Source organism: Sugiyamaella lignohabitans, chromosome C, assembly GCF_001640025.1.
Source record: "Sugiyamaella lignohabitans strain CBS 10342 chromosome C, complete sequence".
NCBI classification, from domain to species: domain Eukaryota; kingdom Fungi; phylum Ascomycota; class Dipodascomycetes; order Dipodascales; family Trichomonascaceae; genus Sugiyamaella; species Sugiyamaella lignohabitans.
In genome coordinates, this window is record NC_031671.1 from 1343312 (window position 1) to 1370829 (window position 27518).

Below are 27518 nucleotides of genomic sequence, written 5' to 3' on the forward strand. Positions count from 1 at the left end.
CCAGATCTTGGTGATGGTGGGGCATGTTCAGCCCCTCGCTCGATCTTCAGGAACCATCTACGTCACCGTACAGATCAGCAACCCCCTTCTGTGTCTTATTATACTTACCGTTTAGTCTGCGAGCTGCTGCTGATGTTTATTTCGTACTTGTACTGATAACAGTAATACCGGTACTTGTGGTAGTACTTGTGATAGTACTAAGACTAGTGTGTGTCGAGTAGATCGTCGTTATCTAGACAGTGTTGTTATCACCTGTAGCGAACAATCGAACCGAAACGAGCCGAGTTGTAGTTGATACGACTCCTGTGGAGACGTCTGTGAATACAGTAAAGTGTCGAGTACGACCTGCTCAATTGAACTGTCCTTGTTGGTTCTCACTGACAGCGTTGAATTGCACTATCGTCGAGTTACACTGGGACAATCAGAGTCGCTACCGCAGCACTTGTACTGTGTACTGATAGCGGTGCAGTGGAGTTGTGTGATTCCCACTTGTCGAAGGTGTTTTTTGTTGTAGTTTGTCGTTTCTTGTTTGTTTCGCAAGTCGACGGTAGTGTAGTTATAATTGAAGTTATAACAGAATTACAGATGTAATTGTGTTGTAATTGAGTTGTAATTGGTTGTAATTGATTGTAGCTAGCTATTGTAGCAGTAGCTGGTTGTAAATGGTTATAGTTACTGATAGCCGGAGTTCTAGAGAGAGACAGCCGACTGTATTCAATTGTCAATAGAAACCAAGAATAAGTATTGCCAGTGATCACGCAAATGAAACAAGTGAATGGGTCGAAAGGATTTGGCAAAAAGGTTCGAAGCAAAATTTAGTGGAAAACGACGGATGCAAACATGTTTTTATACTGCATCGACCACCTGCCGTTATATATTACGGTACCTGCGCCAGAAATATTTCACCTGTGCCTGGCCATCTGGATCGCAGTAGGAGCATGCAGGACCGGCACTCTCAATTCGGAGTACCATCAGTATCGGTGCACATACAGCAGCAGCACCAATGAACCCACGGTCGACCTGGCAGTCCCATTACGTCGGCATGCGTTAGCATCCGTCCACAAGACGCGCTTGGATAAATTGGGCTGCATGCGGCTTTCATATGATGACGAAAAACTGCTGCCACTAGCCGTGCTCGACACTGTTTCCCTTACCAGGAAATTATATTCACCAGCTGTTGAATAAACTCAACACTCAAACCTAAATTTTATTTTTCCTTTTTTCTGCCGTTCTATTGTTCTGGACCTGGTTACCGCATTCTGACAAATCCACGGTCTCCACTGCCACGTCTCCGCACGGACATCAAACCGGGCTCTCTGACGACACACTGACGACACTAGCCGGGTGGGGTGCCTCCGGCGGCTGGGGCGCTGCCCCAGACCCCGTTGTGCTCGCTTCGCGAGCGGCTCGGACTGTCGACGCAACAACTCGTGCTCAGTGAGAGGAGCCGTGGGGTCTGGAGCGCAGCCCCAGCCGCCGCAGGTACCACCCCCACCTGGAGGAATTTTTTTTTTTTTTGGCAGCAGCTGGGTTTGACCTGGTGTTTCCCCTGAATTCGCTGTATTCAGGAGCCTCTATCGAGCTCCTCTTCTGTATGCCGGTGGCCAAGTGTGGATAGAGTGGCTGGACCCTTGCCCTGGCTGAGAGTTAAGATTTTAGATTAGCGAGGAAAATTGAGAGGGGTAGGTGCGTTGCCGGGACGACGAGCGTGGGTTATAGGCTGTTAAATGACATCAGGCGGGTAGGGGAGGGGGGGACACAGCCTGGCCATAAACAGTAGTGCACAGATAGTTTGTGGAAAAAGCAACGATCCCACAGATTGGAAAACTGTGGAGAGTAGCTGGCAGGTGCTGCAAGCCGCTGGATATCGACAGGAAGCGATTGTTGGCCACTCGGAGCAGTAGCGAGCTACAGAGCGTGACTGGGAGCCAAGGGGAAAAGCAAAAAAAAACAACGGCCGCCGTTTAAGAAATGGGTGGACTATCATTAGAAACAATGCGCGCTTTTCATCTCAGTTAGGCCAATTGCGTCCTACTTTGGAGGGTCTGGAACGTCATGTATTGTATTGCCAGCACTTTTTGTTTTCACATGTTGTTTTCACATGAACTGATAAGTACTCTTCCAACAGTTCTAAGTCTCAGTTGAAACCAATTTCATTTTTTTCACTTGCTGCTAGGGCGGCGCTGTCCGCGGGTAGATTAACGGAATAGGGTGTCGCCACTGCCGTGTGTGGCAAAATAAGTTCACTAACACAAGAGTAAATAAAAAAAAAAGCCTCAGTGGGCGGGCACCTAGCTCCGAAGGCTTGTTACTTTCTTACTGAAACAATCTGAGACAATACCCCGCCGCTTAAGCCTTCAGAAGCATGCTGCTGCCAGGCACCCGCAGAGCTGCCTGCATATACCGTTTGACTATCAGACAATTGTGCACGGACCAGATCCTGTTGGGGGAGAAGAGCGGGGGGGCGGCGCCCGCCTCCGGCGGCTGGGGCGTTGCCCCAGACCCCGTGGCTCCTGCTTCGCAGGAGTTTTCATGGGCAAAATGTCTTAGTTTGGTTTTGATGGTCGTTAACGGTCGAGTTCATGCTTTGTTATTCGGGAATGAGTGCAGTATTTTTTAATCAGAGCTAGTGGTGCAGAGTGGGTGGTGCCGTTGGTGGTGCTGCTGCTGCTGGGAGATAAGTGAGTGAGAGATAAGCGAGTTGAATCGTCCGTCGGGTCTAGATCCTGATATGAAACGAACGGACCATCTGCGTTGCCGGTGTTATTGAATTCCGATTCTATAGATATAGTATCAGACCACTTTTTTTTAAACAAAGGGATACCTGGTCTAATCGATCAGTGCATACTTGGAATCCTGGGCCCAAACGGGCACGGTAGAATAAACTTCCGGACGGCTGAACCGGTGTCTAAACTTCTCAGAATACAATGGAACTGTTTTTGTCTTGTAATTAAGGTTTGGCAACTGCAGCTGCGTCCTGCCCGTCTGTCGATCTCTCAACCTTATAAGCTTTGACGGACAATTAAGGTTTAGACTTTGATGCAATCGTCTGCACAGTGGCGTCATCTTACCGCCCTGACGTATTTACTAAACACTTGCTAATCAACTTGACTTCGACTATCATCACCGGTCGGTATATGATCGTTGAGTTTTACCTGGCCAATTCTACATCGACTGACAAGAATCCCCCTGTTCCGGCCACCGGCAGCTCTTTCAAGCTCAACGGCCGTCACTGGGTTTGGATTCTTGGCGACAATCCGACTGGTGGGTGCTGCCTCCGGCGGCTGGGGCTCCGCCCCAGACCCTGGTTGCTCCTCTCGCTGCGCTCGAGTCGTTTCGTCGGCGGATTTGGGCAGTTTGGGGATTGCGGGGATTTGAAGAGGGGGGAAGGGGGTGGGCCACCGCAATGAGTCGCTGGTCTCGCTATAGCGATAATTCCGACCGGTCAGCGATACGCGAGGATCGCGTTAGAATCGCCAGCCTGTGGACCGTCTGTAAACATCAACAGCTCTATCAGATCAGACCCGACGAGCTTTCCACGCAAAATCTACAGACGCAAGACCATGCCGCCAAACTCCAGCGCGCCGTCTCTGCTGAAATCCATCTCTCCCGTACCTTTCAAATCCCGTTCTTCGGGCAATGACGTCGGTAAGTGCGGACCGTAGCTCCTGTTTCGCACGAGTTGCCTCCTTGATCCCAGTCCTATCTCAATCCCCCCGCGAAACGACTCGAGCGCAGCGAGAGGAGCAACCAGGGTCTGGGGCGGAGCCCCAGCCGCCGGAGGCATGCCCCACTCCCCAACTAACAAACCAGATCCCAAGTGGAAACAATTTGTGTCAGCCGTTGACCGGGCCCTTGCGACTTGGGAGAGTGTTCAGGAATGGGCTGATTATATCTCATTTTTAGGGAAATTGCATCGTGCGTTGAAAGGTGGTCAGGGCCAGGCGTTTGTTCAGATCCCGTCGGCTCGGATCGTGGCGTTTAGGCTCGCTACTTGTTTGGATCCTGGTCTGCCTTCGGGGGTTCATCAGAAGACTTTAGAGGTTTATAATTCGGTTTTTGATATCTTGAATGGCCAGGAATTGCATTTTCAGATCCATTTATGGCTGCCTGGCTTGCTGCCTCTTATGTCGTATGGCAGTATCAATGTTAAACCTCTGTTGATAGAACTGTTTGAACGCCATATTCTGCCGCTTCCTTCTTTAAGGAGTATTTTGAAGCCGCTGTTATTGTCGTTTCTTCCGGGAATTGATGATGAGACAAGTGAATCTTTTGACGAGGTGCTGAAACTTATTGAGGATATCAAGTTAAAGGTAAATGATGACTCGCATTTCTGGCAGTGTCTGTTTTTGGTAATTATTTCTTCTAAAGATAGACGACCGGGTGCTTTGATTTGGGCTAATCGTAAGTTTCCGTCATTTGCTGCTATATCTCAGTCAATTGATGTTGACAGCTTAGTTGGAAATATCCCGGCTGCATACCAGGCACTTAGTTATGATGCTCAGATGGCGGTCAGTCCAGAGACTGGTCTGTTAATGAGAGCGTTTAGTAGAGGATTACAGGATGAGCATTTATTAGTACAAAGAGGTTTTTTGGAGTTATTAGTTAAGAATTTGGAACTACAGTCGCCTGTTTTACAGGCCATTGCATCTAAAGACGACTTAAAACTGCTGGTTATAAGTGCTTGTTCGACTGTACTTCGTAGGGATATGTCCCTTAATAGACGGTTATGGATCTGGTTGTTAGGACCTGAACCGATCACGACTGATTCTCCGTCGTCAGGACCCCATTATTCACGAGCAGAGTATTTCGCCAAGTTTGCACTTGAACCTTTGACAACAGGACTTCTGGAGATGATTGAGAGTGACCCGGAAGTTCCTGCTGAGAGAACTAGACCATATAAGATTTGTTTGAGTATTCTTGACAGATGGGAAATTGGTACGTCAGTAGTGCCTAAGATTCTGTTACCTGTTATTAAGAGTGTTCAACGGTACAGTAATGCGAATCGATCGGATGCTGAATATGAAGAAGTTCTTCGTAGTGCCGGTGCCTTATTCGATGGTGTCGAAGCTATTAATATCTGGAGCGATGTGTTGAACTTGATCTTGTCTGGCGGTGATGAAAATATGCAGCTGGTCTTGTTTATACTCCAGGTGTTTAACATTCGGGATGAAGAGATGATTGTAAACCATCTGCCTATGATCTTGCTGGCTTTGCTGTATAAAGAAGATCGGTCTGATGTGTGGTTTAAAATCACCTCTTTGATTCTGGACGCTATTCCTGACAGAGCATTTCTGCCAATTCACCATGCTGACCAGACTGTTAATGATGAGTCCAATGCAAGTCCGTTGGAGAGGATCCAGGAATATTACAAGCTGACGTCAGATGAAGCGGTTCTGCCTTTTAGTCCTGGTACTCTGTCGCTTTTACTGCTGAACAGGTTGGCTGAATTGACCCAGTCTGAACTGGAAAAACTTCACCAGAGTCACAGTAATCAAATTGATTCAGCTGTTGATGTTTATATTACTGCTAACGGCCCTAGTGAAACTGGTAGTAACACTGTGGATAGTGCTGAGACCGCAGCAACAAGTAATAATGAAGACGATGCTTCTGCCAGTGCTGGCGCTGGTGAACTGGCAGCATTGTTGTCAAGTCTTCTAGAAAAGATTCCTGAGCAGCAATCTTGGCGGAATCACGGCCTAGTAAATGCACTGATTAATCTTGGCCAACCAATTAGCTACACAACTCTATCAGGTGTGATTACTTTATTTATTACTATCTACGACTCGTTCAATGAGGAAGAGGTTGATGAGTTTTTATTTTCCATTGCCAAAGTCTTATTTGCACAGTTGTCTACTTCCTCCAACAAGCACCAGGTAGAAATTGTCCAAGCCATTTGGGCTATACAGGAGAAGCTCGATGACCAGCGTGTCGAAAGTGCTTTGGTAACAGTCGTTTCTGAACCAGGTCATGATCCTCTAATAAAAGTTCGCGTATTTTCAATTCTTTGGCAACATTCTATCAACAGAGTGAATGCTAAAGTCATACTTGAACGGTATCTGTTTTTTGTGCTCGATCTGTTGTCTGAGGAAGATGACGGTGGTGATATTGCAACTCTAGTTCATCACTGGCTAAAATGTGTTGTAACTAGTGGAACTGCCAAACAACTCCTCGATTTTATCATTATTCATTTACTGGAGACAAATGAGAGTGGTGATATCAGATCGGTTATCTACTATCTTGACACGCTAATAAGAGTTCTCAGTTCCAACGCTGCCCTTCGCAGCACCTATGCAAATGAGGAACTAACGGGCAAAAAGTATCCACTAGTGATTTTCCACGAAATTGAACGTATCATGTACCGGTCTGCCGATTCTAATGACCGCGATTCTCAACATGCTCTAAACAGTTGTTTGGAATTACTCGACATAACCGAGGTGAAGCAAGAGTCGCGTCTTTTAGACCACTCGATGCTTCTTCTTAGCGTGTTAGGGTACTTTTATGGTTCTCGTGACATTGAGTCCCTACCTCAGGTATCAATCCTACGACTCTTGTCCAAATTTCTGTTACAGCTAAATAACGTGTCTCCTATTTGGAAACAAATCTACTCCAGTGATTTGTTTGCTGCCGAGAATACCGATTCTGGCCGTGACGAGGTGGCAAAGAAATCACTCCCTAAAACTCTATTCCAGTGCCTAGTAAATGGCCTCTCATCATCCAAAAATGAGTATGTCGTCCGAGCATGGGCTGATTTCCTAAAGGATATTTTGCCATTATTTGGACAAGGCGTCATCCAAGTCATTATTCCTTTGGTGGAATGCTTGTGCAAGGCAATCAGTCAGTCTTTTGATGAGACTCGCTCGTCTCTATTTGAGAACAAGAGCGATAAAAACAAGAGTATTGAAACCGCAGTGTTCTATCCGTATATGGATGCATTGGAACATTTGCTGGTGACGGCCCACGAAAAGGTAGACAGTCAGGACTGGCGTGGTGTGTCTGCTAAAAACAACAACGACCCAAGTTTTTTTGGAAATGTTATTAGCGGCGTTTTCGCTGTAGAGTCTCCTATCTCGCGTCCAGCAGCTGCTAATGATAGGTTAACTGTTCTACTCTGTTTCCAAGACGCTGTCCGAACTAGTTACAATGTTTGGAAATGTGCGGAACAAAGTTGCAAACCTTCTCATGATCCAACCGACTCTGTTGTATTTGTGTTGTCACCATTGAAATCAAGATCACGGAAGCTACTAGCAAAGTTGTACAGTTTGGAAACACTGGAGATGCTGGAATGCTTTATCGAGCTATCTCGTAGTTCCGGCGGTGATGTATTCAAGGTTCTTCATGTTTTAGACGGCTCGCGACCCAAGCTAACTATTCCATACCTTTTCAATGCTCTAATCAGCAGAATGAACTCTTCATCTCTAGAACCTGCTGATAAATCGACACTTACAACTGACCTAACCGACACTGAAATCATGGAATTCCTCATCAACTACCTCAAATCACTGGAAAATGATACCATTGAAGAGGTATGGTATGAATGTATGGGTTTTGTGCGTGAGGTGTATAATAATCAGAGTCTATACAGAATGGTTATTCCCAGCGTTCTCCGATTTACCGCTAAAATGGCGGAAAAAGTTGACGCAGTTAAATTCGGAAGTCAACGTAAAGTTCGCAAAGACCTATCTGACTTGTTTCTCAAGCTTCTTCATTTTGCATTGAATACTCGGTCTGCTGTTACTGTTGAAGCCAATATTACCAACGGTGAGACTGTTTCCACAGGAGCTACTGGTGCTAGCGCACCAGCACTCAGTGAAAAAGATATCGATGACGGCTCTGTGGATACTAGTGTGCCATCAACGCCTCACATGTCGAGCTCGACAACGTCACTCGCTCTTCAATACAACCAGGGAACAAGTGGTAGCTCCTCATTGAAGCAAGAAGACCTCATAAAAGCTCTAGAACAAATTGTCCCGTCGTTACGACTAATTATTAATGACCAGGATAAAACTCTAACAGCTATCACCAGCATAACCACCAATTTGGTCACCCCAGCATTGAGACAAAAGAACTACTCAAATGTATCACCTTCGCTCATGTCGTTACTCAAAACCATCACCCATCTCCCGTCGACACTCAAAGCATGGAAGGGCATTGTAGGAGACGCATTCCTAGACCCGCGATTTCTGGGTATTTCCATGTCACAGGCTTCTGAACTGTGGCAGCCAGTAATCTCCAAATGGAGCCAGTTCGATAAAGAACGAATCAAAGACTATGTTTCTCGTATCAGCTCCTACGGAACCAACTCAAATGTCCTGTTCAACTGGTCTGATCAAGAATCATCCATCCAGAGTCAAAACCTTGACAGACTGGCCTACCTCTTCATATGTGGCACTGGTGACGGGTTTGCTTTCAGTTTCAAGGACCTGATGACCAAATTCGAACTTCTCAGTGTCGGACGAAACACCCAGCATGTCTACCTTTGTCTCCGTGCAATAATTTTATCAGTTGACCCATCCCATCTCGCTCCAGTATGGACATTCCTCTACTCTCATCTGTCTAGTACATTCCTGGACTTTCTCGACCAGGACAAAAATGTTGATCTTGAAACGCTCGTGGCAGCCTGTCGTCTCCTCGATACGACTTTAGTCCTCAATCCTGAAGAGTTCCAGAGCTATGAATGGCTCTTCATCTCAGACTCTATGGACGCCATTTTCCGCAATGAAGACCGAGACCCTTCAGGTATTGTTGACCGTATCTCGGCTTCGAAACTGCTACCTCCGGCCCAAACTGTAAGTGGATGGAGGGCATATTTGCCTCCGGCGGCTGGGGCTCCGCCCCAGACCCCATGGCTCCTCTCGCTTCGCTCGAGTCGGTGCTGAGATCGTCTTGATTGGGTGTTTACTAACATTGTTTCAGAAGTTTGATATCAACTTTTCTGAGGGAGCAGTGCCTCTGCTTAATGGTAAGACCATCAAGTCCCTGACGGACCTGCGACCGTTTTTCGACCAACTCAGCATGTTCGCATACGAAGGGCTCTATTCGCTCGCCAAACCCGATATTGCCAAGTGCAAGCACGAAGTCCTTCGCGAAATCTTCCAAAAGTCATGATATGATACACTATTTACAGTATTTAAAATAAATATTTTTCCACCCTACTCGGACAATCCCTTCCGCTCCGCGAAGCGGAGCACAACGGGGTCTGGGGCAGCGCCCCAGCCGCCGGAGGCAACAGACCCCCAGCTCTACTTCATGAACCTCCACACGCTCAGCACCTCCCAGCCGGCTCGTCTCTCCCCGACACAAAACGTCTTCCATCCCCGTTGGGCCATTGACTCGGCGACTTTTTCGGGGTTATTTCGTTTGCAGAAGAGGATATATGCTATTCCTCTGTCACTTAGCACCGAATCGAGCCCGTCCAGAAGCACATTTGTCACTTCCATGCCGTCTTCACCACCTTCGAGAGCCAGATCAAGCCAGGAACTAGAATTATCGTCATCTGGTCTGGAAGGTACTTGCTCATTCGGAACGTAAGGAGGGTTAAATATTAGGACATCAACCAATCTTCTTCGAAGAGCACTGGATAAACTGGCTCGAATTGTGTCTAGATATGGAGTTCCTCCGTTCTCCCGGCTCGTAGTCAATGACGCTTGGCAGGCATGCAAATTTAGGTCCGTGGTCAGAAATAATCCTTGTTTTATGATATTTTTGTGCATAAACGTAGTAACAATCCCAGATCCCGTACCAATTTCGAGCACCAATGGAACTTCTCCGGCTACAACATGAGGTTTGTCTCCATTCTGAGTGGTTTGGAAATGAGTATCCAAGAACTCCTTCTGTTCCTCTAAAAGATCTAGAAGTAGGAAAGAATCTTCTGCTGGTTCATATACAAGGTCATAATCAACCGAATCTGTGGTCGGAGTAGGTAACATGGCACAAAATTGACCATATAACACTGATCCAGAACGAAACGGATGTCAAAAGTTTCAGCATGAGCATCCCCATCCTCTATGGTGAACGTGCGGCAGAGCATCTAACCTGCAGATCTCGAGATCCAGCTTATTCTTGTTTATATATATTCTCTGAACTCACGATTTAGAGCTGAAAGTCGAGTCAGATTAGGACGAGGGTATTATTTATATTCACAATGCTGATTAAAGTAAAGGTGAGTGTTTCTTCAGGTTCTATGAGATAATATCAAACTTGAAAAGTATAAGTTTAAATGAGGGTACATCTGTAGTGATATTGAGGATGTACTGGGAATGGCATAATTTAAATCTCCATTTGAGAAAGTGAATAACTTGAGAACTAACTGAAAATTATAGACCTTGACAGGAAAGGAGGTGAGTGAACTTGTTACTTTGTTTAGAAAATGGTTCAGTTGACCAATTGAAGTTCTCTAGAATGATGATGCTGAACAACTATGCTATTGATACCCCGCAACAAGTTAAACAGAACTGGGCCAGAGTAATGTAATTGGACTATTTACTCAGTTCTCAGCTTGTGTAAAGACATTTACTTCAGTCTTTTTTGCTGACATTGGATGTTGTTTCCAAATTTTGGCATGTTGTGTTATGAGCTGATGCTGACTGGGATACTAACGAGTTTGCAGATTGAACTGGATATCGAACCCTCTGATAGAGTATGTTACCATTTTACTTCATTATATTAGCGAATAGATCACATTTTATGAGATATTGAAGTTTGGATGTGGAATCTCATGAATATAGATGATTTTACTAACTAACTCTCGCAGGTGTCTCGTATCAAAGAGCGTGTCGAGGAGAGAGAGGGTATACCTCCTGCTCAACAGAGACTTATTTTTGGTGGAAAACAAATGTGAGTGTCAACCTATTCGGCAAATTTATTTGATTTGATCATTAATTCTAACTAAACTACAGGAACGACGACCAACCAGCTAGCTTCTATAAACTCGAGCCTGGCTCGCAACTCCACCTTGTTCTAGCTCTTCGTGGTGGTTCCAACTAGACTTAATCTTAATTTAACTAACTAAATCACATTATTCTCTCTAAACCAAGCTTACAGAGGGTTAACTACAAAAAGCTCTCCCTCGTCGTCTGGAGCCTGCTGAGTCTCGGTATATATATGCACTTATCAGAGAATTCGTCTTCCTGCCAGGGAGTAAACAGCCGTAAGCCAATTGGGCAATATATGACACCACGAGTCATGATTACGTTTCTGGGGACACCCCACGCTGCTTGCGAAGCGAGCACAACGGGCTCTGTGGCAGCGCCCCAGCCGCCGGAGGCAGACCCCTCCCTCAGCACATGAGAGACTGTATGCAGTTAACGGACTGCAGGTTCACGACTTTTATGCAAGTGATGTTGGATACTGGTTTTAATCCAGTGAATATTGGCCATGAACAGTGAGAGAACGGCGCGGGTCAAAAACAAGGCAGTTGCTCCGCTGCAGATTACGGCGGAGCAGATTCTGCTGGAGGCTTTTGAGCGCCGAGATGACGGTCTTAAGGTGCCAGAGCAGCGGATCACTGACTCGGAGGAGCTGAAAGAGTATCAGGGGAGAAAGCGAAAAGAATATGAAGAGGCGTTACGTCGAAACAGACTGAATTTTGGCCAGTGGATGCGATATGCTCAATGGGAAATCGACCAGCGAGAAATGGAAAGAGCTAGATCAGTTTTTGAAAGAGCTCTGGATGTAGATTCGACTAATGTTCCGCTGTGGATCAGATATATTCAGTGTGAATTGAAAGAACGAAATATCAACCATGCCCGAAATCTGTTAGATCGAGCAGTGACGATTCTACCGCGAGTCGATAAACTGTGGTTTAATTATGTTTCAGTTGAAGAAATGCTGTCTAATATTCCAGGGTGTAGACAGGTGTTTGAACGATGGATGGCCTGGAGACCCAATCCTCCAGCCTGGAATGCATATATTAATCTGGAAAAAAGATATGGTGAATACGATAGAGCCAGAGACATCTTTGAACGGTTCACGGCCGCTTATCCACAGTCGGAAAACTGGATCAAATGGGCTCGATTTGAAGAAGAAGTGGGCACGGCTGAGAATGTCCGCGATGTATATACACTGGCAGTGGATACTATCTTGGCTATTGGAGGAGAAGAGTTTTTAGATGAGAAGATTCTTGCTAACTGGGCTAAATGGGAAGCTCGTCAGAAAGAGTGGGAGCGAGCCAGAGCTATTTATAAGTTTGGACTCGAGAGACTGTCCAAGAGTAAGAGTGAAAACTTATACAATTCATACACAGCATTTGAAAAACAGTATGGTGATAAAGATGGTATTGACGATGTGATCTTATCGAAACGACGGATAAAGTACGAAGATCAAGTGACTAGCGATCCGTTCGACTATGATGCATGGTTCTCATACTTGACCCTGATGGAAGAAACGAGCAGTGACGATGTAGACAGTGTGCGAGATGTGTACGAACGAGCTATCGCCAATGTTCCTCAAATCGAAGAAAAACGGTACTGGCGAAGATACATTTTCTTATGGATACGATATGCTGTTTATGAAGAACTGACTAATAATGATGTCGAGAGAACTCGAGAAATATACAACCAATGCATCAAGACCATCCCACATAAGAAGTTCTCGTTCGACAAGATCTGGCTTCTGTATGCGAAATTCGAGATTCGTCAAGGAAATCTACAACGAGCCAGGAAAATCCTCGGTCAAGGATTGGGACTTTCTGGTAAACCCAAGATCTATAAAGGATATATCGAACTTGAGAAGGAGTTGAAGGAGTTTGACAGATGTCGCAAGTTGTATGAAAAGTTTCTTGAAAACTATCCGGACCTGCCGCTTGGATGGATCGAGTATGCCACACTTGAACAGCAACTTGGAGATGATGACAGAGCACGAGCTATTTACGAACTAGCCATTGAGCAACCTGAGATGGAGATGCCTGAACTGGTATGGAAGCGGTATATTGAGTTTGAAACCGAGGTTGGCGAGTATGATCGAGCAAGAAAACTGTTTGAAACACTTGTGGAGAAAACGAACCACGTCAAAGTATGGTGCTCCTACGCTACATTTGAACTTTCTGTTCCTGGAGAAGACAGCGATGACGAAGACCATGCCGGATACAATGAAGACGACGAAGACGAGGAGCGAGAAATCGTGGTCACCGAAGAAGCCAAAGAAAGAGCACGTAAAATCTTTCAAAGAGCATGGAACCGCTTCAAACAAACAGACCAAAAAGAAGACCGTGTGGTGCTCAACAATACATGGATCGAGTTCGAGAAAACGTATGGCACGCCCGAAACTCTCTCGACAGTCGAAAAACAAGCACCATCCATGGTCAAAAAGCGACGCCGTCTGCCCGACGGGTCGTTCGAAGAATATTTCGACTACGTCTTCCCGACCGACGAAGACAACAGCATGGCCAAACTACTCGAAGCAGCCCGCAAATTCAAAGAGCGCCAGGCCGCCGCTGCCTCCTCTTCTGTATAATATATTATTTATTAGCACACATGCCTCCGGCGGCTGGGGCTCCGCCCCAGACCCTGGTTGCTCCTGCTTCGCAGGAGAGACTGAGACTGTCGACGGAACGACTCGAGCGCAGCGAGAGGAGCTACCAGGGTCTGGGGCGGAGCCCCAGCCCCCGGAGGCAAATCCCCACAGGTCGCGAGCATCAAAAAAAAAAGAAGTGAATAAAGATACAGGGTGTATTTATACTACTTTCCAGGTGGCGGTGGTGGGGGGAGACGTGAGGACGGCGCTGGTGGACGAGAGGCAGAAGGTGGTGGTGGAGGGAGTCCGGGAGGTGCACCGAGTCCTGGGGGACCAGGGAGGCCTGGTGGCGCGTTTGTTGCGCGTGAGGAGGCGAGTCCGGGGACACCAGGGATGCCTGGGGGTCCGTAGTTATTGGATGTGGGTGGTGGAGGTGGCTGGTTGTGGCTGTTGTGAATTGGTGGTGTGTGTGATGTTGGTACGGGACCGAGACCAGGGATGTTGCCAGGAGTGAATGGAATACCAGGGATTGAAGACATTCCTGGAGATGGGGTGAATGGGATGTTGGTGTTGTTGTAGTTCCTGGAATCCGACCGGCCGCCGAAATCGTGACGAGGACCGCTGTCATTGCCGTAGGAACTGCCGTATGAGTCTCTGTTACGATCACGATCACGGTCGCGATCTCGGTAGTTATCTCTGTAATCGTTTCTGCGGTCATCTCGTCGGTCATCTCGTCGGTCATCTCTTCGGTCGTCTCGTCGGTCGTCTCGTCGGTCGCGACGGTCGTCAAACCTCCTGTTATCACGGCCACGGTCCCCGTCTCGATCGCGTCCTCCTCGACGATTGTCTGAATACGATCCTGATCCTGGTCCTGATGGTCCAGAACCAAATCCTGATCCGTTTGATCCTGGTCCATAGCTATTGTTATTACCACCACCACTGTTGTTGTTACTGTTGTTATAGCCAATCCGGCCAAGAGGAGTGTTGTTTAAACCAGAGGCACGTGAACCACCCGACCCAGATCCTCCACCAGCACCAAGCTCCATCATCAGTTGCTCGTACTCTTGATCAGCGGCAGATTTCGGTTGGTTGAACGAGTCGTTGCCTCTGCCACCGCCATTGTTTCCGTACTTTCTTGGTTCTTTACAATCACGAGCAAAATGGCCTACTCCGCCACAGTTGCGGCATACTACACTTGAAACAAACGATTTCTTGTTTGGACAGTCAAATCGTCTGTGACCCAGTTCTCCACAGTTGGAACATGGCTGAGTCGTAAAGTCTCGTAATGTACCATTGAGAGCAGCAAGCGACCGTAGTTGTTCTCGTTTATGGCTATTTTCATATTCGGGCGTTGATGCCGCCGTCGCAACAATCTCATTAATCAGATCAATTGCTTTTTGAATCTTAGCTTCTGAATCTCCTGTTACTAGACAATGTAATTCATCGTCCATTGTGTCTTGATAGGGGATATCAGTTCGCGTTCGTTTACCCTCTTTTACCGAACCTTTACCTCGAATATTAATAACAGCTCCTGATTTCATTTCCATTTCTTTTAACGTCTTGCCACGAGGTCCTAATAATAATCCTACAAAATTGACTTCAGGATAATCGTTTCTTGGAATATAAATCTTTTCTTGTGTCTTTTGTGGTCGCTTATAGTTGCTTGGCGGTTTATAAAGAGGAATGAACTTCATTGCTTTTTCAACTAGGGCATGACGCTCTTTTTCCAGCAGGTTTCTATATCGGACATCTCTTGTGTTGATACGTAGACCTTGAGCATCATATTGTGGAGGTGGTGAAGGAGACCGGTCTTTTTCTGGAGGAATCACGTCGTTTGTCCGTAGTTTCTGGGTGATTTCCTCGATTCTGTAATGAGTGGCATATGCTTCCATCTGTTCTGGAGTCAAAATTCCCGTTAAACTGGTATTCATTCCAACCAGAGCAGCAATGGCATTTGCATCATTCTCAGCACTCCATCGATTTAACTTTGGTTGTCTCTGTTTTGTTGGCTGACGTCCTCTAGGTACTACTACACCATCGACTCCATTACCAGCTCCATAAGATCCTGTCGTGGCTAAAGCCATACTGCTGCTACTACCACTACTACCATCTTCACCACTGCCAGCTCTTCGAGTTTGGCCAAGTGGGACACTATTTGTTCCTGAACATCTGTTAGTTTCCATTATACCTTTCATTCTACTATTAGCACCACATTATTGTTCATATCAAATCTATACCAGAAAACCCAATAAACATTTGAATAAAAGTAGTGTGGTACAAAACTCACCTGTTTTATGAAGTAGCATGATTGCAATACTTCGACAATGAGGTGAAATCTCAGATCACTCGCTTCTCCATCTAGTTGATATATGTAAGCTACTCTAAATTTATCATATATAGCTTGATCATAGTCCCCTAACCTGGTGGAATCACGTGATTGTTTTTCAGTTCCCATTGCGATGGCATTTGTTCCTCTCGATTTAAAACAAATGGACTGAAATATCACTTTTAAACCTTGTATTCACATTATAATATCCTTCTATACTTTCGAGATAAGTAAAATACAAAAAAATGTCGATTTAAAGGCCAGTTTGACCTGGTTAAATTTCTACTCGAATCAGTTGCACCTTCTGTTCGATCAGTTGCATGTCACATTTCCATGCTCAAAATAAATCACCATTCACTCGTCTTTCAATTGTTGTATTTACCATGTCGTAGAACTACAAATTGTAATAACCACAGTTCTAGTTACTTTCACTCAAACAAGATATAAAACCAAGAATTGATGAAATTCTAGGGACAAGTTCAAGTCCTCGAAACCGGATCATCTGCAATGCCAATAGCAGCAATAGCCATCATGTCGAAACCGTCCCTAACAGAACACTGACACCTTTTTAAAACCATTAGCAATCTTTTTTCTCTTCAAATACCTCTCTAGAAACTGGATTCACATAAATTTCAGCGCCACGACAACTTCTATGGCCAAATTAAACCCCCTACAAAACCCCCTACTTACAATGGGTTAGGGTACTCGGGGTAAGGAACACCCTTCGAGAGCATCGCGAACCAATGGCATTATCGACATTTTTTACGTCTAATACTGATAGCGAGTGAGCCACAGCGAGACAGACCTCGAAGTCCCTGCAACCCACAACAGAACTCAGCTAAAATGTCAGGTGTATCGTACTCCGGTGGAATCAGCAGATGCTTTCCAGGTAAGTTTTGTGCCAATTGAGGAGAGACAGCCAGGGAGAGACCGGTCCATCTGCCGCAACATGGAGAATGAGGTCAGAACCAGTGTTGGATATTACCCATAATCTACGAACTGTGACTGTCTTCTTTCATTTGGCGAAGCAGTATCAGTCATACCCTTCTGAGATCTGATGATTTTGTGATATTAAATGTGCAATTTTAGTGATTTCACGGCCGTGACAACTACTGAATGCACCTTCAATTGGAACATCGAGTACTAACATGGGACAGAATGGCAGCGATTTGTCGAATGCTACACTGCCAAGAGAACTTCGGACGTCCGCCAGTGCCAGCCATATACAGCAGACTACGCTGAATGTTTACATCACAGAAAAGAGGTAAGAACTGCCGTCAATGCTTAGCTGGATAACCAGTCGAACCTGTTTCCCGATAAGGTTCGACCATGAAACTGAAGCTGGACCCGAGCGAGTTATAATCCAGTGTAAGAACAAAAATTCTAACGAGAGACAGAAAGAGCGAGCTGGGAGAATCGCACAAGAACTGGCCCGAAGAAAGAGCCAGGGCGACGACGACGTGCCCGTGGCGGTGGCCAAGAAAATCACCGTCGAGTCGCTGGGACTCGTCGAAAACTAACGCCACACACTCTTTCTCCTGAGCATTTACTGTAACTAAACTAATGAAAACAACAACAAACATTGGCAGCGGTGGAGAGAGACGTGCCTCCGGCGGCTGGGGCGCTGCCCCAGACCCCATGGCTCCTGCTTCGCAGGAGATGGCTGGGACCGTCGACGAAACGACTCGAGCGCAGCGAGAGGAGCAACCAGGGTCTGGGGCGGAGCCCCAGCCGCCGGAGGCAGCCCGGATCATGTAAATAGCATGTATTTAGGGAGGATTTCTAGAACCAGAGTCCGGTCTGGGTGTCGGTGACGGGGCGGGTGTCGACGACAGGGGGGTCGATGTCGTTTTTGGTATGTCTTTTGTTGATTTCGACGAGGTCGTCGCTGATGCGTGAACGGAGGTACTCGAATTCCGATTCTTTGTTGAAGGTGCGGGGGTCGTTCTCGTGATTGTACGAGTTGATCACGAGCCCACCGGCTCCTCCGTCCATAGCATTTGGTTCGACCCATACGGGAGAATAGATAAATGGCTGGGTAGGGTGCCAGGAACAGTCGCGGACACAGGTTATGAAGAATTTCGATCGGTCGGACGGGCTGGTGGCCATGATATTTGATGGAGGAATCTGGTAATGTCGCGAGTAGTATGCGTGGTTTTTCGACACACTTGACCCATCCAGTTTACGGACAAGTGTACCGTCCAATTTCCAGATATAAACATCGCCATCAGATGATCCAGAGTATACATACTGCTGGTCGGTGCTTTGAGGCGGAGAGAAGTGACATCGAATGGCTGTTCGGACAACTTCGTGGCCTCGGTACGTCATGACACTGGCATCGTGAGGATGTCGTCGTAATCCGGCTGATCGGTAGTGCTCAAATTGGTATTTATATCCGGTACCAAGATATCCTCGTTCAGATCGAGCGTACTTTTTCGTCTCCATAGCTTTTCTTATATCCCACAACTTCATGGCTTGATCTTTACCGTTGGATAGAATATACCGACCATCTCCTTTAGATTCGACACATGTAATACCCTCGATATGGCCAGGAAGTACTCCCACACATTTGTTTGTTTTGTTGACTCGAGTGTCCCACAAGCAGATGGTGGCATCGTCAGACCCGCTGATAATGACCTGGTCACTGTCGTCCAAAAACCTCACCGAGTTGACATCGTCACGGTGTCCAGTTCCACCGGGATCCATACTCTCCCCGAGTTTTGTCTCTACATCGTATAAACAAACCTCGGGCCGCGAGTTTCCACTGATAATCTTACGGGCGTCAGATGAAAACCTCGTGGAGAATATCACTATCCGATCACTATCCAGGAGATCTTGGTTTGTAGGAATGATAGGAGTGGTTTTCATGGCTTCTGAGTTTTGAATATTAGACGACAGCGTCAGGACCATGGATCGTGTACTATGAACTAGAAACCGATTGTCACGGCTGATATCTGCGTCTGTAATTGTCCATCTCGAAGTCACTGGTAACATGTCTCCAGAAGCAGTGGGCAGACTACACAGATACTTGGGTCGTGCTGGGTCTAGAGTGTTGTATAAATGAACTTTGAACTCTTGTGTATAACAGTAGAAAATGCTTCCGTCTACTGAAAACTGTCCTCCATATGAAGGTTCGAGGTATCGATATACCAGTCTACCAGGGTTACTCGGTAGAAACCGTTTACCAAATTCAGAGTTGGGTATTGGTCGTTTACCGAGTTTTCTCTGTAGAAGAAGCTGTCTTGTCGACTGAGGATAGTATTGAGGAAATGGTTGACTACGACGAGGCCAGTAGCCAAATTCACCCTGTGAAATCAGTTCGGTCATTTTCTTATTCGGCACCTGTTCCAGCTCGCTATTAGCACTAGCAAGTTCAGCTGGAGTTCGGATTCGTCTTGCAAGCCGACTTCCTCCTGCAATGATTATAGGATGACCACGACCGGTAATTCGCTCTTCAGCTGCTGCTCTATCAAACATCACTCGCACGGTTTCTAATAATGCTCTTCTGTTAGCAGGGCCTCGAACGTTGCCAAATTCATAGGCCTCGTCATCTTCGTCATCGTCATCATCCTCGTCGTCATCTTCATCGTCATCTTCATTATTACCAGCAACTGTACGTTCAGCACCAACACCAGTTCCAGGACGATTGCCATTGGCATCAACTTCATCCTCATCACCATCACTGGCTGTACCGCCAATATGATCATTATCTATATCGACATCGTCATCTAAATCCTCGTCGTCATCTTCATCCTCATCATCCACAGCGTCAGCATCATCATAGTCTGGATCATGATCGGAATCTTCGTCGCCAATTGTCCTGATAGGAATACCATTATACATGACAGTACCACGAGGACCCATACTAATAATAGGACTCTCATAGAATTCGTCATCATCATCATCCTCATTGACATGATCGCCGTCTCCATCCACAACATCGTCTCTATCTTCGTCCATGTGATTATCTTCAAAAGCCGAGGCTTCATCGGCGTCGTCTTCAGGATCATTTTCTGGAACATAATCCTCGTCCTCATCCTCATTATAATTCAACAAAGCACCAGTCAACGCCTGTCTATTTTCTGCTGACAACTCATTCCAACCAATTCCTCCATGACCATCTTCAGGACCTAGAGCCTCGAGAAAACCGGCAACCTCGTCGGGGTCATCAGGATTCATTCCAAAATGACGACGAATGACTTCACGGGCCTGAAAAAATGCCCCTGCCATCTCATCCTGACTCAGCACCTCTTGCAACTCTGCGAGTCGTTCTAAAACGGCGTCTCTTTCACCAGTGGTTCTCACTCCAGTATTCACACCACCCGGAGACCCGCCGGGTGAGTTCGCTCTTGAACCTGAAATGTCGCTATCCTCAGGCATATTCGAGACCCAAAAAAATTTTTGAGCTCAAAGACTAAGCACACAGATTGAATTCACAGTTGAAAAGTCGCAATCTGAAGATAAACTTTAACAAACTAACTTTTATAAATAAGCCCCAACGTCACAGGGTGCTCCATAAGACCAAACGTCCCGCCACTGTAACAAGACGAAACTGACCACTTATAAACAGTAGCAAACAATTTTTCCACACAAAAGGGTCTTCCAAAACTCGGCAATCCAATCAGCTGATTCTCAAAACAATTCAAAACAGCAAACTCTAAGCCAATTCGCCGGCCGACGTCAGATCTAGCGATAGTGATTACTCCTGTATTATCAATCAGCGATCTGTGGAGATAACACCCCTCATATGCAGGTCGCAATCTCCGATTGTCAGCCGTGCCTCCGGCGGCTGGGGCTCCGCCCCAGACCCCGTGGCTCCTGCTTCGCAGGAGATGGCTGGGACCGTCAACGAAACGACTCGAGCGGAGCGAGAGGAGCAACCAGGGTCTGGGGCGGAGCCCCAGCCGCCGGAGGCAGTCCCCATCCCGGGAGTTAACCGCAGGGAAAACCCTGCAGGTGGACCCTGCAGGCGGAGATGTAGCGGGAAATGTAGTTATAGGAAGTACTTTTCGCCGGAGAAGGAAATGTGGTTGGCAGTGGCCCAGGTCTCGACGTCGTGGACGAGCTGTTTGGGACCGCAGGCTATGGCCCAGGAGGAGCGTTGTTGGCCGGGAAGTATGAATGTGCTTGTGGATTGGGAGAAGTCGGGTCGGCCGTAGGTAATTGTGATTCGAGCAAACGAGCTTGTAGGGGGTTTTGTCGAGTTGAAGTTGGTGTTTGCTCGGCTGGTATCGGAGAGGTTGGTGTTAGATCGTCGTTTGGATCGTGTGTTGTTGGATGAAGAGGACGACGAGCTGGCGTCGCTGGGGGTGGCAGGTTCCAGTGGAGTGTCGTCGTCGTCATGAGTCGAGGTTGATGACGAAAGTTCAGGGTCTGATTCCACGAGCTCATCGAATTCTATTTCTTCTTCATAGTCATTGTATCCAGTCGTGCTGGTATTGACACCGCGAGTTCGACCTCCGCTAGCAACAGTGGCTGCTGCTGAAGAGACTGATTTCAGTGCTGAAAGACCAGAAGAAAGGTTCAAGTTGAACTCATTACCACGGTCCAGAATGTCGCTGTAGACGTTAGAAGAGCTGTTGGGGTTATTACCTGTGATATACACATCGGCAGCACTGATTTCAAGCAGTTCGAGAGCCTTGAGATCAGTTTTGTCACGGGTTATCCAGATAAGACGGTAGGCAATACCCATGGAACTCAGTTCACGAACAAGTGGTGCTGCAAATGACAGTCCTGAACCCCCAGCAAATACTACTACTTTACGAGCTCCATCTCCTACTGCTTTATACCCAACACCCGAATCAGCACCACCATCCGAACTGGAACTGGTGGATGGACTGAGCTCTTGAGCTATCCTGCTCGCAAACGGTCCTGAAATCGTATAATGAACTCCATTTTGAATAGTGAAGTTTGTTTTCCGGATCAAAAGTCTGATATTGGCCTCGTCTGATGACAGAGATGCAATGGTATACGGATGAGTAGGCTCAAGCCATGACAAAGGTGACCACAGACTTCGTTTACCCAGTCTAATATGCGAACCTGCTGGGAAGTAATCAGGCATTATATCTCGTGGAAGCGTGACTGAATACAGGGTTGGTGATACCTGATAGTTTTCAATGATGCGAATTGTTCGTGAGGTAAACACTCTATAAAAGGCCTGGCCCAGCAGGATAAATGCCGACCAAAGAGCTAGAAACCCAACTCCTGGACGAGCATGGAAACTGGCTATTATCAAGAAAACCCATGCCAATGGATAATGGAGCGCGTAAAATAGTCTATAGTATCTTGTTCGAATAGGTCTTAACGAAGTAATAAACACCACCAAAAACCCTAGTAGTAACACTACTCCCAGTAAATTATCCACTTTGAGGATCTTGACTGTGGTTCCCTGTCTAATAAAGTATGCTGTGTACAGGATCCCATGGAGCGAGCCTGTTAATACAGCACTTCTAGCGATCCATTTATGAAAAGTCAGTAGCTTGACATAATATGTATTAGGTAATGGTGACGGTTTGAGTGACAAGAACAGAATCAGCGGTACTATTGCGAACGTAATTCTTCCCAACCGTTTTGCCAGTCCATTCAGTGACCCTGTAGCTCCACCAGTAAGTGATAATAAAGCCACTACCAGGATCCATAATGGCAAAAGGACTAATCTAGGAGATGGTTTGGAGAGTAAATGACCAAGTCTGAATCCCCTTAGCGAAATGTCCGACAGCTTCCTTGACAGACCTGAAATTCCTCCAGTCAACCCAGACACGCCTGCTCCGGCTGACCTGATGTTTATAGTGTTCGTGACACTTATCCATACCATGCCAATTATAGATATCAGCACAAGAATGTACCCATAAGTGATATTAGCATAGTGAGCGCCATGATGGGCGTTTCCACCGGGAATGACAGGACTGGGCACCTCGTCGTGATGCCCCTCGTGTCGCGCTTGCAGCACACTCAGCACCACCGCGTCCATAGTGTCTGAATCGTCCTCGTAACCTTAACACATATAAAGTTACAGACGAAACCAATCTCCAAATCTACACTGACAACCGATACTATCGCGCGATCTGCAATGCAGCCGTGCACCCCTGTCTCTCACCTCAGTGCTCCCCTCACCAGCGGAGCTCTTTCTCGACTGAGACCACTATCACTTAATAATAACACAGTTTCTCAGTTTGTATCAACCGGGAGCTCATCTCAGATCGACCCTCACTCGTGCATTTACTCACTGTCCCTGCATATACCTTCTGTACTGGCTCGCTAAGTAGCTGACATATAATTATCACTGGGGGAATTCAGAATTCGCGGAACGGGGTCAGCCTCCGGCGGCTGGGGCTCCGCCCCAGACCCTGTTAGCTCCTCTCGCTCCGCTCGAGTCGTTTCGTCAACGGTCCCGGCCATCTCCTGCGAAGCAGGAGCAACCAGGGTCTGGGGCGGAGCCCCAGCCGCCGGAGGCGCACCCTATCCCCCAGCAGCAGCCCCTACAACCCCAGTAAGACCAGTCAAGGGTAGAGTTGTCAGGGGTCGATGGGGCCGGAGAGGGTAGATAGGATTAAGGTTGCATGCGTCATGTGTGTTGATGCACAGTGAGGGGTTGCATGACGCAGGCCCAGAGTGGCAGGTGTAAGACAAAAACTTTTATTGGATATGGGATATAGTTATTTAAGGAAACGTGTTAGCGAGCGTGAAGAGAACGGGAACGAAGAAAGAGAGAAGAAGGGTGTGTCCGTGCGACGATCGACGTGCTTAGTAGGTGTAGCAGTAGTCGCTGTAGGTGTCAGTGATGGCACTGGTTACATACTCGGGAGACTTGGTCACAGTCACGGTGACAGGGATAGGTGCAACTGGAGTGGGAGCAGGAGCGATCTCAGAAGTCGACAAGGGGCTGTAGCCGCAGTCACCGCCCTCGTCTTCGTCGTCACTGGGAGCACTGACCGTGGCGTAGATGGTGGTGTAGACAGCGTCTTCGGGAACAGGAGCTTCAACAGGGTCCATTGGAGGACCAGAGGGGATGTGGCTGGCATATTTGCCCAAACCAACGTCGCTGACAAAGTGACGGGCAAGGTTAGCTGCAGAGGTACCAAGGGCTTTGCCTCGGGGGTCGGCAAAGAACGACTTGACAGGCTCGGAAACCAAAGGATAGTACTCATTGGCAGTGGAACGGGCGTTTCTAATACCCTTTTGAACATCGAAATCAGTGATATGGGCCTTGAAGTAGCTGGTGTAAGGAGCGAAACTTGGGCCTCGAGAGAACTCGTCGTAAGCCTTGCTGACTGAGGCAAGATAAGTCGAGGCAACGGCATATGTATCTACGTTCTCGTTCTCATTACCGAGCTGGATTTCAGCCTGTTGAATGATCTTTTTGAATCCCGGGTAGTCAAGCAAAGCAGTGACGAAGTGTTGAGCCTCGGAAGAAGCTTGAGCAGCATTGACATTGGGCGACTTGGCATCTGTGAAGGCCCTGACAAGTTGTCTAGAGGCTATGCTGACATAACGGTCCTGGGCTTTGTATTCATCAATAGGGTGCTGAGCAGACACTACGGCAGCAGCCAAAGTGGCGTAAAAGATTGATGATAGAGAAACCATTTTGTTTTTTAAAAAATAATTCTATTCTAGCGAGTGAAGTAGAGACTTGAAGTAGAGACTGAAGTGCTTGCTGAATGAAACAGAATGACCCACTGGAGAAATTGGACCACCTTTTATATAAAAGCACGACAATTATCAAAAAAAGTAAATCAATTATAATATTTATCCTATAAATATAAATATACTGATTGAGGAAGGTTAACATGCTCAGGGAACCAAATTCTAAGATAAGATTCAATGCAATACCCGCAGATGTGAAAAAACTTCCCAATCTGGAAGCTGGGTTGTTTAGTTGTCTAGACAGTTGCAAGTAAAGATCTAATGAGATTCCTAGTTTGATAAAACTCCTTTTCGATACCGCCCTCAATAATGAGTCTGCCTTCAGCAATTTTGCGGACAGCAACCTTCTCATCGCATACAAGAATACCTTCAGCTCTGAATTCTGCTCTATGTCCTTGTGCAATTAATCGCTTCTTCAACTCGGCAAGTTTGATATCTCCTACCAGCAAGGGATTCGATCTTGGTGCTGCTGCCAACTCTAACGCAGTTTGAAGCGGCACAATAGTGATTTCTTTGCTGGTGGTCGAATTGGCTTTAAGAAGTGGCAAGTCTAAATCTAATTTCGCTGTTTCCTGTTCTTTTTCATCTTTCATATCTTCGTCTTTATCAATTTCCACCACCTCTTTGTCATCTACCTCCATTGAACTGTCTTCTGCTTTGAGTAGTTTGACACCTTCTGCTGGTGTTTGTTCAGCCTCTTCATTGTCTTTGATTACCAGACGACCGGTGATATGTGCAACAGAGTAATCACCGAGAATCTTCTGCCAACTAAGAAGACCTTCCAATTCGGGAGAAATCTTAACATTAAATGCAAAACTGTTGATACTTGCATTGATGGCCTCATTAGCAGTGGCTGTGAATATACCGTTGGCGGGAATTACTTGTGCCAGAGATTCATATAGTTTTGTCGAGCTGTTTTCATCATTCGATGGGATCATGATGAGTTTTTTAGGTTGAATAAGAGGGATTATCATCTTCAATGACCGCTCGTCCGTCAGGCCTTCAAAGTCAATAAAGTCTATGGAGCAGAGAGCAGTTATTTCTTCTGTAGTAGGCACGATTTTCACCGGTATGATGAGTGATGGCGCCAAGTTATCGGCCTGTCTATCTACATTGCTCTTGCCCCTACCAGGACCCTCGTCTTCTTGATTGTTATTTTTGTTTTTCCCGTTTCCTTCGTTGTTCCATCCACGTTTACCGCCCATTCGTGATTTACCACGTCCACCACTATTACTCTCGGACTCTGTCTTTTCTACGACTCTGACAAAATCATCACTGCGAATAACGTCACCATAGTCATCGACACGTCGTCGTTTTTGAGCAAAGGGGAACATTCGGTTCTTGCCTTTGAGTTGTCTCACATCGTAATCATATACATCCTTACCATAGATAAGAATACTGAGATCCATTTGTCCAGTCAGCACCATATCGTCCTCTTCATCTGACGACTCTTCGCTTTCTTCTTGCTCGAGAATATTCTGGTTTCGCAGCTCAATTGCATTTTGAAGCTCTTCTTTTCGCTGTGCTTCGCGAATAACCTCATTATACTGAGCCAACTCCTCTCCTTCCAAAGGAAATTCAGTAGGATATGTAATTTGTAATTTCATTGCTAATGAAGCCGTTGATCTGTCGTTTGAAGAGTCTTGCTGTTTGAACCAGTAATCATACAACTCACCACTCAAAGTACCAGGACCCGAATTCTCAGTGAGAATTACCGTATTCCTCTCATCCGAGCACAATTTGGCAAAGATAGATCGAGCAAATCCAACTTCAAGAGCTTCTCCAGACGCTACAATCACCCGTGGTTTGTCTGTAGAAATGTCTTTTAAGTCACAGGTATAAGTAACATGTCTCGTTTCAAACGGAGTATTAGTCTGGGACTCCCATTGATTGATGACAGTTGACGACATCCATTCGATCATGGACGACGCATATGACATGGTACGAGTACCTACGTGAGAATAATAAATAAGCGGAATTGACGACAGAGGGTCTCGACTCATATCGGTCCAGAATCCGTCTAGAATAGTGACTAATTCCAGCATTCTTGCGGCACTAGACGTGGGAATCAACACACTACCGCCACGATCAATTGTATCACGGATCTGTCGAAGCAGCAAATCTTTTCTGAATTTCAACGGCAGACCCGTGCTCGTGACCTTGGATCCACAAATCATTAATGACGGTCGACTCAACGACTCGACCAGTTTACCGTCTTGCTGTAACAGAGCACCATTCAGCAGCGAGTCTCTAGAATGGTTCCAGTCTACTGCATATAACACATCCTCTTGATCTTTCTGAATTCTCCAGATGGTTCCTCCCAAAGTATGGCCAGCATTGTGTGCAGTTATTGTCAGACCCTGTAGCTTTCCCGGAAGAGCCAACGGCTGTGAATATTTCAACGACTGAATCCGATCAAACGCATTATCCACATCAGCCAGAGTCAACAGCACATTCGCACCATTACCATTAGCATTTCCATTAGCATTACTATTACCCGCAGCAGAAAACGGACCCAGAAGACCAGCACTACGATACGCATCAATTGTGATCATACGACCCATATTAATAACCGGCATTGTAGCGTAAATTGGAATAGAAGCGAGTTCCGGCACCATTTTGTATAAATAGCAAAACGCTCCCAAATGAGAGATTGTAGCATGAGTCAGCAGAATAATATCAATCGAAGGAGCCAGATTAATAAGATAGTCCAAATCCATTGACAAATCAGCGTTCCAGCCCACATCAACGAGCATTTTGATATTTGGAGGAAACGTCAGCAACGACTGGTGAACCTGAGCAAGCGAGGCCGACGACCCTGCGGCCGAATCTGCCGTAATCAGCGTGGCACTGGACACCGGCACGGCCGCAGTCGACGCCAGTCTCTTTCGAGGCGGTTGCAACGGCGTAAACGAGAACATTCTCACTCCAGTCTCACCTTTCAATATGTCAATCAGTCTCTCGATCAAGTTCACGAACTTCAAATATGTGGTCAGCCGCACGCCGGCCCCCTGAGCTGCCTCCGGCGGCTGGGGCTCCGCCCCAGACCCTGGTTGCTCCTGCTTCGCAGGAGATGTCTGGGATCGTGGCGAAACGA

The 27518-nt window shown here is 46.6% G+C and overlaps 8 protein-coding genes across 8 annotated transcripts; 2 read left to right on the plus strand and 6 right to left on the minus strand.

Annotated features, from left to right (window-relative positions):
- Positions 1–3785: 3785 nt before the first annotated feature.
- DOP1 (Dop1p) lies at positions 3786–8879 on the plus strand (the record flags this gene model as incomplete). The annotated part of the gene is made up of 1 exon (XM_018881178.1): positions 3786–8879. The coding sequence occupies one exon, from the start codon at positions 3786–3788 to the stop codon at positions 8877–8879; it is 5094 nt and encodes a 1697-aa protein (XP_018733793.1).
- Positions 8880–9242: 363 nt separating this feature from the next.
- MTQ2 (Mtq2p) lies at positions 9243–9929 on the minus strand (the record flags this gene model as incomplete). Its single annotated transcript, XM_018881179.1, has 1 exon — positions 9243–9929. The coding sequence occupies one exon, from the start codon at positions 9927–9929 to the stop codon at positions 9243–9245; it is 687 nt and encodes a 228-aa protein (XP_018733794.1).
- Positions 9930–11376: 1447 nt separating this feature from the next.
- On the plus strand, positions 11377–13452 carry CLF1 (Clf1p; the record flags this gene model as incomplete). Its single annotated transcript, XM_018881180.1, has 1 exon — positions 11377–13452. One exon carries the CDS (start codon positions 11377–11379, stop codon positions 13450–13452), a length of 2076 nt encoding a protein of 691 aa, XP_018733795.1.
- A 224-nt stretch (positions 13453–13676) lies between these two features.
- Positions 13677–15635, minus strand: MSL5 (Msl5p; the record flags this gene model as incomplete). Its single annotated transcript, XM_018881181.1, has 1 exon — positions 13677–15635. The coding sequence occupies one exon, from the start codon at positions 15633–15635 to the stop codon at positions 13677–13679; it is 1959 nt and encodes a 652-aa protein (XP_018733796.1).
- A 1925-nt stretch (positions 15636–17560) lies between these two features.
- Positions 17561–20158, minus strand: AWJ20_4124 (uncharacterized protein; the record flags this gene model as incomplete). The annotated part of the gene is made up of 1 exon (XM_018881182.1): positions 17561–20158. The coding sequence occupies one exon, from the start codon at positions 20156–20158 to the stop codon at positions 17561–17563; it is 2598 nt and encodes an 865-aa protein (XP_018733797.1).
- Positions 20159–20771: 613 nt separating this feature from the next.
- On the minus strand, positions 20772–22748 carry AIM14 (Aim14p; the record flags this gene model as incomplete). The annotated part of the gene is made up of 1 exon (XM_018881183.1): positions 20772–22748. One exon carries the CDS (start codon positions 22746–22748, stop codon positions 20772–20774), a length of 1977 nt encoding a protein of 658 aa, XP_018733798.1.
- Positions 22749–23521: 773 nt separating this feature from the next.
- AWJ20_4126 (uncharacterized protein) lies at positions 23522–24361 on the minus strand (the record flags this gene model as incomplete). The annotated part of the gene is made up of 1 exon (XM_018881184.1): positions 23522–24361. The coding sequence occupies one exon, from the start codon at positions 24359–24361 to the stop codon at positions 23522–23524; it is 840 nt and encodes a 279-aa protein (XP_018733799.1).
- Positions 24362–24657: 296 nt separating this feature from the next.
- CFT2 (Cft2p) lies at positions 24658–27342 on the minus strand (the record flags this gene model as incomplete). The annotated part of the gene is made up of 1 exon (XM_018881185.1): positions 24658–27342. One exon carries the CDS (start codon positions 27340–27342, stop codon positions 24658–24660), a length of 2685 nt encoding a protein of 894 aa, XP_018733800.1.
- Positions 27343–27518: the final 176 nt, after the last annotated feature.